General features: G+C 51.7%; 1 protein-coding gene across 1 annotated transcript in view; it reads right to left on the reverse strand.

Annotated features, from left to right (window-relative positions):
- The window catches only part of RNF165 (ring finger protein 165), a 127,436-nt gene extending 113,031 nt beyond the window's left edge, over positions 1 to 14,405 (reverse strand). The window contains exon 1 of the mRNA XM_017529700.2: positions 14,055 to 14,405. Within this exon, the coding sequence (XP_017385189.1) occupies positions 14,055 to 14,115 (61 nt within the window). The 5' untranslated portion in view covers positions 14,116 to 14,405. The remainder of the gene's footprint in view (positions 1 to 14,054) is intronic.
- Between the last annotated feature and the right edge of the window lie 892 nt (positions 14,406 to 15,297).

Raw genomic sequence — 15,297 nt, forward strand, 5'->3', positions numbered from 1 at the left:
CTCAGCCCCCAGGCATTGCCCTCCCCAGGATGTACCCCACAGGCTAAGAGAACACCAGCACATACCTTAGGGCCATGCTGTTCCTGCGTCTGTCTGTTTCCCACGAGGCTCAGTATTTTTAGGGCAGGCAAAGTGCTTAGGAGGGTGCCTGGCACAGAGTAAGTGCTACATGAGCATCTGCTACTGCTCTTATGGTTATTATTATTATCCTTGTGTCCCCCATGTCTGCCCGGGGCCTGGTCCAGCACAGCTGCTCAATGTGTATGTGTTAGATGAGCTGAACAAATCCATGATCATTTCTGAGCCTCACTATCACCCTGCGGGGGAACTTGCTATGATTGTTCCCATTTTACAGGTAAGAACACTGAGGCTCAGTTTCCCCCCTGCCCTTTATTTCCCTTGCCAAATACAGTATGCCTCCTAGGAGCAGGCACGGGGACTCTGTGCATGGCAACTCCCTAGCAGGTAGCCACATCGAGCAATAAGAGCAGCCCCTACTCTGTGCCGGGAGCCGTCGCCTTCTCATTTAATCGTCACTCAACCTGGCAGGTAAAAATGAGTACCCCATTCTGCAAAGAGCAGAACCAGTGCCCCAAAAGGGTTGCCCACTTCAGAGGGAGGACACAAAGCCCCAGCTCCCTCGAGCAGCAACCCCTCCACGTGGCTTTCTTTCAAGGGGTGGCACGGTGACCCATTGGAGCACTCAGGCAGCTCAGCTGGGCAGAGGGGCAGGAGAGGAGGCAGAGAATTACAGCAGGATGGCCAGGGCCAGGGGATGGCAGGGAAGACAGGGACTGGAATGGGACGGATGACAATGAAATGAGAGGGCCCAATGCTCCAGAAAAGAAAAAGAAAATTCAGACGAGGGTGACAGCCACAGGACTCTGACATTCACCTCTTGGATCAGATCTGGGCCTACATGGGAGAGGGGCAGGGGGCAGGGCTGACCTGATCACTCCCCAAGGCAGCAGGCCTACTGCTCTCCCTCCTCGGGGAACAGCTCCAGTCCTGCCTCCTCTGGGAGGCCCTCCTGATTTTCTCCAGGCCTCAGTGACCTCTCCCCATCCCGTGTGCTAAGATATCTCCCTGCTAGGCCACACTTTCTGGCCAACATGACCACTGTTTGGCCATTCTTGTTGCCCAGTCTATCATTCTCCACCCACATCAGGAGTGTTCAGGGGTCTCTGCAGCTAGACTACAGGTCAGAGGCTGGCTTTAGCAAAGCAGATTCTCAGTAGCTGCTTTTCACAATTAAGCTGAAGCATACCCAGCCCTTTGCTGACTGCCCAGGGCCTGCTTTGCACTCCCTTAAGACTGTCCCAGGCCTGAACAAGCAGAGATGTGTGTGTGCATGGAGGAAGTGGGGTGTGTGGGTGGGAGGTGAGCAATGGCCATCTTGCTAAACACTTCCTAGAATTTGGGGTGCCTTGTACTTTATATGCATCAGAACTGTCTTTCATCCTTACCTCTCTGTGACACTGGTATTGACATCAATTATCCCGATTGTTTTAGAAGAGACTGAGGCTCTGAGAGGGCCAAAGTCCCGCAGCTGGTAGGTGGTCAGGCTTAAGGCTGCCCGATGGCAACATCTGTACATTCTTTGCTACAGCCTAGTTTCCCATCTCCACAGCCCTGAACATTTCCTCGCAAAGACCCAGCAAACGCAGCCTTTGACCTGCCTGGGAGGAGGCCCCAAAGCCAAGGGAGCCCTTAGTTTCTGTTTCGGGTGATTTCAAACTTTTGGAAATAGAAAGTAGTGGTGGTCACGCAGCACCATGAATGTACGAAATGCCACTGAATCGTAGTACACTTCTAAATGATTGAAACAGCAGAATTTATGTTGTATGTTTTACCACGATAAAAAGTGTCCTGTACCCCCTCAGATGATCTCCTTCGCACCCATTGCTGGGGTTCTCTCCATCTCCTGACCTCCTCGCTCAGGCTCTGGTTCCCAGCCCTGGCACATGTGAGGATCTGCCACCATGTTGGAATGCCATCCCTCTTCTCTCTGCCCAGTTAAACCCAAGCTGTCCTCAAGCCTCACCCAGCCATGTCTCCCACAAAGCACCCCATAGCTGCCATAGCTTGTGCCACTTACAAATGGCATTGAGTCAAAACCCAAAATGCCCACCAGCCCTCAGAGTCAAGAAACCTGAATTCTAATCCTGACTGTGGCTCCAAGAACCAGCTCTGCCTCTCCAGCCACTGAACAGCTTGAGTCCCCAAGTTCTGGGAAGAGGAGGCCTTGGGGTGACCCCGAAGTATTACCATCACTCACCCCTAGAAGGACCCAAATGCCAGAGGAGTGTACAGCGGCCCCATGAGTCAGTGCATGGCCTGGACTGCCCTGTCTGAATGAAATGTCATCAAAGTTCTATACTTTCATTTAAAAGTTTATGTAAAATTTGCAACTGGAGGTAAAAGAGTTGCCAGGTTAATTTAATATGAACCTCACGTTTTCCTCAAATTGAGAGGTAACACTAGAAACCGTGTCCATCCTGCAGCAGGCCAGGCCTCGTTTTGCTCTCAGAGTCAAGGTTCTGCTCTCTGCCATGTACACATCTAGTCCGCCCCCTGGCCAGATCCTCCCCAAGTGCACCTGTGCAGGGATGGCCCTGACTCAGGGAATACCCGGGAGATGGCTGAGAGAAGCCAGCTGAGAAGGTGGGAACCTGCTGCCTCCCTCCTCCTTCCTGCCATCTCTCTGCTGGGGGACACTGAGACTTGTCAGGGACCTTCAGGATGGGACTGTGCCATCTCAGCTTAGCATCTGGGCTCCTCTCCCACCTTCTCAATCACACTCCCACTGCACCTCTCCAAGGAGGGAGACCAAGCTGGGGGCTGGCTGCTGCCCCCTCACCTCAGATGACCTCTCTTCCCTCACCACCTCCCTTGGTCCCTTTCCTCCTGGCAGGGAGAGGGCTGAACTCTTCTGATTCCAGCGGGCCCGACCTTTCTTCCAGTTGTGCCTTGATTCCCTATCCCTCTGGCTCTGTCAGCAGGGTGGTAGTCAGCAGCCCTGCATCACAGACACCCCTGCATCCCAGACAACCCTGCATCCCTGGCACCCCTGCATCCCTGGCACCCCTGCATCCCTGGCAGCCCTGTATCCCGGGCAGCCCTGTATCCCGGGCAGCCCTGCATCCCGGGCACCCCTGCATCCAGGGAACCCCTGCATCCCCGGCAGCCCTGAATCCCAGAAAGCTCTGCATCCCGGGCAGCCCTGCATCCCACGCAGCCCTGCACCCCTGCATCCCAGGCAGCCCTGCATCCCGGGCACCCCTGCATCCCAGGCACCCCTGTATCCCAGGCAGCCCTGCATCCCAGGCACCCCTGTATCCCAGGCAGCCCTGCATCCCAGGCAGCCCTCCCCAGTTTGGCCAGGAGTGAGGCAGGAGCTGCCTCCCAAGCTCAGCTTCCCTCCCGACCCAGCCCTTAGGGGGGAAGACAGGTCTGACTTCCCCCTCCACCCCATGAGCCCACAGAGGGGAGGCCTAGGCCACAGCCCATCGCCCTGGTGTCCAAGATGAGGCGCTGTGGAGGGTGCTGACAGAACCAAGCCAAGGCTCTGGTCCAGCTACCTCCACTTGTCTCCCTTCTCAGCACTGAGTTGGGGGCACACACACCTCTGGGTCATGTGGGGACCTGTTCTTTGGGCCTAAGTCCCCCACTGTCACTCCCTCACCTTCCCCAGAATCTGACTTTTCAGGTCTGCTCAGCAGTCTCAAATGTCATGGGTAGAGGAGGCAGGGATAATCCATTCCCCTGAGTCCATGCCTGCCCACTCCAGAGAATAAGCACACCGTGGAGGCTGAGGTCATCCTTCGAAAGGGCCATCCTTCGGCTTAAGGAAGGCCAGTGTCTCCACGCTGGGGGCGGGAGTGGGCACATTCTCCCATTAGCTCCAGGGAATTTGAGGAGTAGAAGCAGGTGTTCTAGGAGGTGGGTGGTCCTGAGGCACAGGCAGCCAGGAGGGGGCCCCTGAGCTTTTGAGGAGGGGGTGGCATGGGGGAAGAAGCCTGGAGCTAAGCAAGCTGGCTGAGGGTGGGGGCAGAGGAGGGAAGACATGGAGAGCGCCTCCACCCCTTCCCTCCCACTCAGCTTCAGAGGGGGCACAGCAGCTGTTCCAACGCTTCCTGCCCTTCCTTGAGACAGGTGTCCGCTGAATTCTCACTTCCTCCCAGCCTCAGAGAGCTCCACCACCCCCTCTCCACCTGCAGGCTGGTGCTGAGTCAGCAGCCACCACTTCCTTTCCTAGGTGCGGTGAGGCCAACACTTAGATCTGAGGGATAAAGCGTCATCGGGGGAGGCCAGCATGGGTGACTGGCCCCCTCCCTCGCTGGCAGGGAGGACTTCCTGAAGGGGTCCCCTGTGCACAGTGGCACACCCAGGGGCATGTTTCAAGGAAAGGACAGCAGGAGGAAGCAGCAGCGTCCGGGGGGAACGTCCTGCTCAGCGGCCCAGTGAGAGCAGCGGCATCAGACTTACGCCAGCCCTGAGCCCGGGGTCCAGGAGCCCTGTGTCTGTGCTTCCAGGCTGAGCCTTTTCCCTGGATGGGCCACTAGCCAGGCAGGGGCAATTACTGCTTCCCTCCCACCCAGTGCGCAGTGTGACCTGGCCAGTGGAAGGTCACGTGCCTACTGAGTCCTAAAGGGCATGTGGCTACTGTCCCAAAGAAAAAGCAAAAAAGGTGATAGGAATAGACGCTCTTCTCATCACGAGGAAAGCACAGTATTTTAGAGCAGGAAGGGGCAATCCAGCCCATTCTGTACCTTGGCAGGTAGGCAGCGAAGTCACAGAGTGGTCAGGCTTGGCCAAGACCTCACAGGGGTAGTTACTGGCAGAGAGGCCATGAAGCCAGGACTGTGTTCACTGTCCCACATGGCCTGTGTGAGCACCAGCACCATGAAGAATGCCGGGGATGATCACTGTGGCCTTTGGCTGGCTTCTCGACTTGTTTCTTATGCATTCCTTCATGTGACAAGTCCAGTAAGGCACAAGCCATAGACGTACCCATTTGACTGATGGGGAAGCTGAGAACTGAGGGAAGGAAACTGAGCTGTTCAAGATCACAGTGGAAGTTTATGGATCAGAATCTAGGTCTCAGAAAAGTTTACCCAAATCACATTTCTTTCCCCAGCCCTCTCTTATCTACCAGCCCTCCACTTATCTGGGCCTCTCGATAGAAGGGGCTGCTGGGGGGCAGAGGGGAGGAAGTGTTGTCACACCTGATTCACTCACCGCCTCCTCCCCACGTGGCCAGACGGCAGCCTGAGGGAAGTGTGTTAGAGCAGCACCAAGTGGCCTTGAGCATAAGGCAATTTGAGTGTATGGGAAGCTGGCAAACTTGACTGTTGAGCCACTTTTCAAGTGGAACATTAGGTAGCCATTAAAAGCCGTGCTTGTGAAAACAACGTAGAAGAATGTGAACATGTCTGAGACATTAATGTGAAATAGGAAATAGAGACCGTAAAAAGTAGACATATATTATGTTTACAGCTCCACCCTAAAAATCCAAGCAAATATATGAACAAAACTATGAAGGAATTTCACTGACATGATCGCAAAGGGATGGGCTCCTACGAGATTTTTTTTCCTTTGGCTTATTTTCTAAACTTTCCAGAATGTGATTCTATCATCTCCATGAAACAACATAGATATAATTTATTAAGGCTTCGAGATGATCTAAGAAAAAATGCAAAACGTGTCCTCACCTTGCGATTCAAAGCCTCAGGAAGGGGATACCTATTATTTCTGTGGAAATCCGGGCACAGACTCCACCTCCCTGGAGTTCACCCAGCGAGCTGGCCACGCCTACTCTGAGCCTACATCTGAAGGTGAAAGGACTCACCACCCTGGGTTCCAATGCCCTGCTCATTTCCTACTCCGGGGAGTTTCTGGTCCACCATGCACCCTCCCTGTCTCTCAAAGGCCCCTTCTGGGACGTGCAGGGCTCAGGGTTGGGGGCTTAGACCCCATCGAAGTTTGGCAGGCCATTACCTGGAAAGAGCCTCTTCCACTGTGGACAAAGAGTCCAGCATTCAGAATTGGTCCCACCGGCTATGGCGGGAAAGCAGGAATTCCTTTCTAATTATTGCCTTAGTCTTGACGAGGGTCCTTGCCACATGCAGGCCATGCGTCGGGGGTCGGGGGGCAGTGCAGAGGGCCACAGCCGAGTGTCCAATTGCCAGGGCTCCCCTTCTGGCTTAGCCATTTACTAGCTAGTTGAGAAGGGTGGCAAAGGCTTTCACCACTCTTGGCCTCAGTTTCCTCCTCTGATTCCCAATTAACTCCTCACAGGCTGTGCCAAGGAGGAAATGAGATAATGGAAGGGAGAGCTTTCAATTGGGAAAAACCCCCTTTTTGCAGACAGGCCCAATCTTGAGATCAGAGCCCCTGTCCTTGACCTCAGTCCCCACTCCTGCCCTCTCCTCTCCTAATATGCTCCCAGGTGGGCTCCCTCCAGCTCCTCTGCTCCCATGTGTGGGGACGGCCTTTGCAAAGCAGTGGAGGCAAAACTCCTGGCACTTGCCTACCTTGGGGTCTGTCTTTTCAAAAAAAGGCAAAGTTTGATAAAATTTGTTCCAAGTGAGATTTTGGGACGCAGATTGGTACAGTTCCGGGAGGAGTTCATATTATAAAAAAGCTTGCTCAGAGGGTGACCTAAGCTGGGAAAGACATGTGTGAATAACCCATAGGGGTTTCAGGCATGGACGGAGAATTTTGGGGAGACAAGTCATATGATTTTGAGGAATTTTTATGGTTGAAGTTCATTTCCTACCCCAACCAGGAATCTGTATGAAAAGGACTAGAAGTCTCAACCCCTAGACATTGCCACAATCCCCTTGCATCTGCCACTCTGGTGTCTGAAGTTCATGTGTTGATCTGTACACTAGACTCAGTTCTCCCCACAATGGACTGTTCCTCCCACCTTCCCCATTTGTCTTCATGGTCTTATATTCTCCCAAGCACCCCAAAGACCTCCTGCCCCTCAGCCTCTTCCACGTGGACCCAATCCTGCTTACTCCACCTTACAATAAAGCCCCTGATATGAGACTTCTTCCCTTCCCCACCCCCAAGCCTGCCCCACCTCCTCCCTGACTTCAGCCCCTAGCCTCATCCCTCTGCCATCAGCTGCAGAATAAACTGTTTAAACACCTCTCTCCCCTCAAGAGTTCCCAAAGGCCAAAGGAGCAAGTCCAAACTCTTTCAGAAACTGGCTTCAAAATCTCTTCAAGCCTTTTCTCCAGACCTCGTGCTGCTTAACCCCCGGAGTTGTGCTCTGAGGAGAGTCATTCAAAGACAGGACAATGATCTGAGTGCTCCCTATAGGCCTGCACTCATGCTCCCCCATCAACACACACACTCCTCCCTCCTGCTATGCACTTTCTGTTCTTGCCAAATCAGCACAGCACTGGCCTTGAGCAAAATCACTCCTTCCCTCCCCTTGGGGCGCTCTCTCCTCTTCCTCCTCCTCTCTCCTGTATACACAGCACCCTTTGAGGCACATGGCAAACCTGCCTCTGCAGCAAGCTCACCTCTAACATTATTTGATCCCCTGGCCAGTAAACACCTACAGTTGTGAAGGGAAGGGGCAGCCATCTGGCATATCCTAGGCACCTGCTGCATGCCAGGTACCTTCTAATAGCTTAGACACAGCCTATCAGGTACATGGCAGTCATCAGTCATTGTTCAGAGGATGCTCAGAACAGTGGCCTACGCTCACCCTGCTAGGTCAAGACTGGGCTAAGACCCAAACCCTGGACTACTCCAAGCTCTTTTATCTCGCCAGTCAGGGGATTCTGCTGGTCGTGTGGACGTTTTGGCCCAGAACATCTTAGACAGCATCTGGTTTCCTAAGCATTCATCCTTCAACCTCAGCATAAGCCCCAGTAGGGAGGCACCCCAGTCTCCATTTCTTCTGTATCCCACTTCGCGCAGTGTTTGGCCCCAAGTAAGTATTCAATGAACACTCATTAACTAAATGAACAAACAAGTGAGTGCGTGAATGAATGAATGACTGAACACATGAAGTACAGGCATTGCATGTGGTTTGGCTATGGGGTTATAAGTGTTTGCTTTTGGTTCTTAAATAATCCTGAAAATCTTAGTCTTTCCAAGATAAGCCCTCCCCTTCCTCCCAATTCTCTTGGAAATATATTGGTTCATCTGTAGCTAAACCATACCGGAAACTAATAAATACTAATTCACATTCATACAATGTTAAGCTGGGAATTTTTACAAAGCTGTTTAGATCCATGGAGAAATTAAGGCACAAGTGTCTTGCAGACTTGTCTGACAATTGTGGAGCAGGATTGAGAGAACCAAAGTCACACCCTGAATCAGAGTCAAAGACCTGTTGTCTCTTGCCCTTTGCTTCAGAAAAGTGGTCCCTGCTGCCCTTGGGTCCAGCACAGAACTGTAGCTTCCCTAGCCTAGAAAACCATTAAATCTTCTAATGTGCCACTGCAGGATACTTATTTAAAGATGGGAAGGCAGGGTGGGGCAGGAGTCAGAAAACTACAAAAGGAAGACAGGTAGCCAAGGCTCTGTCACCTGCACATTAGGGCCTCCACACCCTGGTGGTCCTTTCCCCTAAATTTGAGTGATTAATTATTTGCTGGTTTATGGATAATTATTATTAAAGAAAACTCATTAACTTAGTGGGTCTTTCTGATGCTAGTTTCAAGAGAGAAGTTCTCTTGTTCAGAAAGAAGAACTGTGTTCCATCTTATTACAAAGTCTGTGATATAGAATACACTGAACTGATGGGTTTCCCAAAATCCTGAAGTCAAGGTACTAAAACAGGTATGTGTCAGGTGGTTGGGAAAATAAATACAAAGAACAATGGCTTTGTAGTTCCCGAATCGTCCAGTCAGGGTTGGAAAGTCTCCTTAATATGTAAGTGTTTAGTTCAGACAATCTGGGTCAAACATTAAATGCACTGGATACATTGCTAAAGCACGATTTCCCATTAACCCATAGCTTGCTATATTATTACTAGGTTACTAACCATCCTCAAAATGTATTGTCAAACAATTCTGACACACTTAACAAAAATTTAGAAAAATGAAATCTTGGAATTGGTTAAGATTGATCTAATGAGCCACTGTTCTCTAGGGCAAATATGAGAGTGATCACTCAATTCAGGGTAGTTTTATTATTGTTGGGGCTGGATTGGAGTGGTTTATTTTGCTTTCTAAGTCTCATGTAAACCAAAATTTAAAAAGAAGAAGAAGAAACAAACAAAACCTTCAGAGGACTAGCCCTGTAGACCTATGTCTCTCTCGCACAGACTACAGCAGAGCCTCCACTGGGAAGATCCATGTGTGTCCATGTGTCACAGTAAATCAGCTCAGCTTTCCCACCCGGGCTGGGAAGAGCATGAGAACAAAGGGCCAGAGCAGAGAGGGCAGCCATGGGGGGAGAGGGGAGTTGCATGAAGCCACAAAGAAGGCATGGAAGCACTGTGGTCAGGCAGGGGTGCGCCCACCCTGGCAAGGAGGAGGGTGAGCCCAGGAGTCAGTCAGCCCAGGGGAGCAAGGACGAGGCACAATGGCCAAAAGAGGAGCAGCTGCAAAATTATGACCCTTTGAAAGAACCAGGAATTTCTTTAACCAACTCATTTCCTTAGTGTCTAAAATGCCTCATTTAGCAAAGCTTGTTCTGGACTGAAAATGAATTGACGAATGGCTGAATTTGGGGTCCACTCGGAGAAAAAAAAATACCTCTCCACTGGCTTCTCCAATGTAATTATGGAAAAAAAGACATCTTAAGGGTTCTTCTTCCAACTCAATTTGGGGTTAGGTCCTGACTTTGCTCCTGATCTCCCCCTCCCTCTTCCCCACCTCAACACACGCACTTAGACAATGGCTGAGATCTTAGCTGTCTTTCTCTTAAGAGAGGCCCCTAGGGCCATAGAGAAGCAGCTGTCAGGAAACTAGGCTATAATCAGCTTTAACTGGCTCACAGCCTGCAGAGGGCACAGACCCTCTTATTCCTACAGTAACAGGTCCGCTGCTGGCCCTGGGATAGAGGTGGGAGTGGTCTGAGTCAGTTTCTGCTTCAAACATCTTCCTTATCCAGGATCTCAATGCAAAACTTACATTGCAAGTCCTAAAAATTTAAATATGCACATAGAAGAGGGTACTTTCAAATTCCAGATCATGGCTTCAGCTACATGTAACATGTCATCCCCAGCATGATTTATAAGGACAGTAAATCAATGAGACAGCAAACAGAAAAGTTGAAACACAACTCAAAATGGGTTTTTAGGCGAGTCTGAAATGCTACAAGATTGCTAGTTAAGAACAGTATCCCTTTTCTCAACCTAAGTGTTACGGCCCCTTCTATTCACCAGCATCGTAAACCCAGTGCCCATGTATCTTGAAAAGTAAGATGAAATGTGGAGGCTATTGAGTATACAGGTGGCCAAAGACAGGGGTTCTCTCTAGGCAGGTGAACTGTTTCAGTGTAACAGGACAACTGGCCCCTCCTATCGCCTCAGACATCTATTGTAAAAAGATATGGACTAAATGAGATTAAAGTCACCATATCTGTACCACAAAAAAAAAAAAAAGTAAAGTAAAAAGAAAAGGCATTCACTCAAATCTTACAATGGGAGGTGGGGGTGGTGGGTGGGTGAGGGTGGGGATAGAAAAGCAAGGGGGAAAATCTAAACAGCAGGATACGACAATAAATGGGAAAACAGCAAGAGAAAAAGCACACTAGGTTAATATAGGAAAACTAGTTCTTTATTGAGAGATTGTATATTAGTATTAGTGGATTCTGTGTGTAACAATGTCGTCATGCACACGATACAAAAAAAAAGGCTGGGCCCACCATGCTTCGGAGGGGCAACAGAACAAAAGCAGCGTACAATGAGCAGATGGCCCAGGCTACACGACCACAGTACGTTTCAGCAGGGTAACATCTCTAACCGAGCGCTGTACATTGTCAACCGGGGGATGTAAAAAAATACAGATCATGCTTTAGTTTTAGTACAAGAAAAGGTGAAAAAGATACACAACCAAAAGGATATTTGATACAGAAAAAATTACCCACAAAATAAGAACAGGAAGTAATTCAGCACAGCAGAACACGCTACCCCTGTTTAATGGAAAACCATTTTGCTGGGATTCTTTTTTCTTGTCTTGTCTTTTCTTTTTTCTTTTTCTTTTCAGATTGCCAAATGGCAGTCTGGGGAGGCTATTTGGGACTTTATTTTGGAAGGGCCCTCAAAGTGGGGGCCTTATTCTTTTATTTTTGCTGCTGTTTTGTTTCAGTTTTCAAGCAGGTCTGGCTGGCGAGAAGCAGAAGGGAGCCAGCTGTTAAAGGCGCAGATCTGAGGGCCAGGGCGGATGTCCAAAGATGCTCTTGACATTGTACAATTAAACAATTGAGACACTATGGCCATGGCTCCCTGGTAAGCCAGGGACCTTGGTGCACCAAATTTTCAGAGGCTCGGGATAGCAGCAACTGTCATTTCATCAAAGATTTTTTTTTAATGCATATGTTTAATATTTGTTGCCTCCAACTAAATGCAATCCTCAGTTATGCCTGGGTGCTGCCAAGAAGCTAACTGATAGCCACCCAGATAACTGGAAAATGGGGTGCTGCAGCCTCCAAGCCAAGGCAAAAGGAATCCACTTAACAGGGATTTACAGTGCAATGTAATCGGCTAAACAAGATGAAGATACAAAAATGGTTATTTCTCTACATCTATTCTGAAATGGCCTGCATCCTACACTACTACAATGGAAACTAAAAAGAACAGACTTAAGCTGGCAGACTCTCTAATAGTTTTACAAGAAGATTGTGGTTTAGGACCTTGTTGAGTTAAGCATTAGTATCCTCTATCGGAAGGTCATGAACTCTTATCACATTGTGCTAAATTTTACCCATAGACCAACTCACCCCTCAGCCCTTGAATTTCCTGTGGGCGTGTTTGCCATGAAAGTAAACTTCAACTGATGGGCAGGATTTGTTTTGTTGGATTTTTTTTTCTTTGGTGGGGGTGAGGGAGAAGGTAGTATTAAAAATAAAATTTAAAGGCAGCTGAGCAATTTGAATTTCAAAACATGGAATCAGCACCCTGCAATGGTATTTAGACATTGGTGGTATTAATGAGGATGGTAATGATTTAATCAGGATAATTATACTTTCAGGCTCAACATCCTTCTTAATCATTTTTGAATTTCTGCCTAGTGTAATGTTCCACACCCGTTTTAAGAGGAAATGCCAAGTAATAAGAGATAATTGTGTATTGAGGGAGGGGGTGGCATTTCAAGGAGATCGCATCCAGCCCCCCTCTTTCTTCCTCACACACCCATGCCCCCTCACCCCCATGGCTAGGCTGGCCTGAGATAGGGGATACTGCCGCTTAAATAGCAATGCCTTCCTCAGATGGAGACAGGAAATGGTTAAGAGGGTGTCACAATACAGCTAAATGCGGAGGCAGAAGGGTCACAGCGCACACAGCAGCGAGTTGACCATTCACTGAGCTACACAATGAAGAAAAAAAAAAGAATTGATAAATGCAGAATGTCATCATTCTATCATCACACAAAAAAAACTGCGGTTCAAACAGGCCTAAGGGGGCCAAGCTTGCCTTTTAGGTTCTGGGGAGAGGCGCGGGGCTGGGGACAGCTGGGCTGGATAAAATAGGGCTGGGCTTTCCTTTTCTTGCCCAATCGGGCCCCTGGGGCGCACTAAAGCGCTGGCCCTGCGACCCCACCCCCCGCCCGGACTTGGTAGAGGAGCCCTGGTCGGCCAAGGGAAGACATCATTCTGTGTGTGAGGGAGTGGGGAGAGGGGGGGAGGGCCTGAGCCAGCAGGGATTTAAGCAGACGTGGAGTGGGAGAGGATAGAAGAAACATTTCCAAGACGAGAAATGTGAGTCCAGAGGCAGAATACAAAAAAGAAAAAAAATATGAATCTAAATGCATCTCGGGTTTGCTTGGGAGGTGGGAATTTTTTATTAAAAGAAAATGAAAGAAATGTGGAGTGGAGCGGGGGAGAAGAGGGGAAAATCAAGCTATTGTTGTAGCAGAATGTGAGGGAGAGGGGATGTGGGGAAAAGGGACCGTGCAAACACACCCCATTTATCACAGTTAAAAACAAAGCCCGCGCCGGCCCGCTGCTTTGTCAACCGCTGCCCGGGGCAAAGGCCTGGCGTGGGGGCAGCTTCCCACCTCATCCTCACACACAGCGCAACACCCAAGGGCCGGACGCCCTGCTCCGGCCGAGCCCAGGGGGCACAGCAGCTCACGTCTGACTCTCCGAGGCGCGCGCGCACACACACTCGCACACATGCACACACATTACACACACACACACACGCCCAAGCATCTTGAACCCGTGAATGCAACTGTCATACAAAGACAGTTGCAGGGGGCGGGGTGAGCAGGGCAATAGCACAAGGCGATGCACAAAAAGGGTTAAAGGGGAAAAAAGGATGGGACGGAAAATCGTGCAAGTGCCCACGAGAGGGTGGGGGCTGGGGCATGGGATAGGGCAGAGACCCAGGTCCCAGCCTGGGACCTAATGACCAAAAAATGAAGAAATACAAAACACACATAACATAAAACACACATATACCTCAAAAAAAAGCAAACCACAGAAAACCAAGCATGCTCTCTCGCGCTCTCTCTCGCTCTCTCTCTCTCTCTCTCTCTCTCTCTCTCTCACACACACACACACACACACACACACGCGGTCATGTATCTTTCTCCTTTCGATCATACAGGGCTAGGTATTAGGGGAAGGGGCTGTGATTTGGGGGAACCACGTCCACCGCAAAGAATAAAAAATGGGGCTGGGGAGGAAGGGACCCAAATTCGCCAAACCCTAACTTCACTACAAAAGCTCCCACGAGGGCCGCCACCCCCACCCTCGGGGGGGGTCCCCCCAAAAGGGGGTGGGGGGAAGCCACCGCTCGCCCTGCGTCCTCGCGGGTGTGCCCTGAGCCCCCGGCCGCCCGCGGCGCCCGCCCCCGCCCCGGTGCCTGCGGCGATCCACGCTCCGAAGCAGACCCCGAAAGGAAAAAGCGATACCTCTGTTTCGCACAGAGCCAAACACTGGAAGCACGAGATAGCCGACGTGGACCAGGACCATCCTGGCTCCTCGCGCGGCGGCGGCGGCGGCGGCGGCTGCGCGCGGGCCCTTTGTGGCGCGGCTCCGGGGCGCGGGCGCGGGCGGCGGCGGGGCTGCGGGAGCCGCCGGGGCGGGAGGCGGAGCGCGGGGCGCGGGCGGCGGTGGGGCGGCGGCTGGCGGGGAGACAGATGGCCCATGGAAAGGCTCCCTTCCCGGCCCCTCTCGACATTCAAAGGCGCTGGGGCCGCAGCTGCCGCCACACAAAGGCGCGCGCAGCCAATGGGAGCCGAGCGCAGCGCAGCGCGGCCTCGCCGGAACCGCGGGGGACAGCGGGGACCGCGGGCACGCGGGTGGCGGGGGGGAGGGCGGGGTGACGGCTGGAAGGGGGCGGGCGGCCAATCGCCGCGGCCCTCTGCAGGGCGCGGGGGAGGGGTCAGCCCCACGGGACGCGTGGAGCCCAGCGCGGGTCCCTGGCCGTCCGCGGGCCGGAGCGCGCGCGCGTGAAGCGCCCTTGCACAGACATGGGCGGCGTGAACACGGAACGTGCACACATGGAGAGGGACGTGCACCCAGACATGTGGAGGTGCGTTCGTTAGTGCAGTGAGACGGGCACGAGCGCACGAAGTGCACACGACCCGGAGGTCCCTGCACACCGCGCACGGGTCACTCGGGGACGTGCGCTTGGAGGCTGGCGCACGTGTAGAGCCTGACTGCGGGCACAAGGGAAGCTGGAATGCGAACAAGCAGCAGCAAACAGGACCCAGGCACTGTCACACAGACATGCACACACCAAACGCCTTGTTAACGCAGGACACGTGCCAAGAACGCATTCTCAGAGACACACAGAGGGGACACAACATGCGGACACAGGTAAGACAAGCACACTCCCCAGGCTCTCTGCCTGGCGCACCCGCTCACAATAACGATTTGCTGAATTGAAATCCGCTCATTCACTGAGGTGTTGGCGAACAGGCTACACAGAGACACACTGCCCAGAAAACCCAGGGCCACTCATCTACCTTTTGCCCTGATCTGAGACAGGTACAGCCAGACATGTGCACAGACACGCCCACTTCCACAGCCGGCAGGCAGATACATAACATCAGGCTCTGCGGCTCCTGCAGATTCACACGTGGAGGCACAGCCACCGTATCACATGTGCCCTGTGACAGTCCAGCTGGGGACAAGCACAATCCAAGCAAC

Source organism: Cebus imitator, unplaced genomic scaffold (assembly GCF_001604975.1).
Source record: "Cebus imitator isolate Cc_AM_T3 unplaced genomic scaffold, Cebus_imitator-1.0 Scaffold60, whole genome shotgun sequence".
NCBI lineage: Eukaryota > Metazoa > Chordata > Mammalia > Primates > Cebidae > Cebus > Cebus imitator.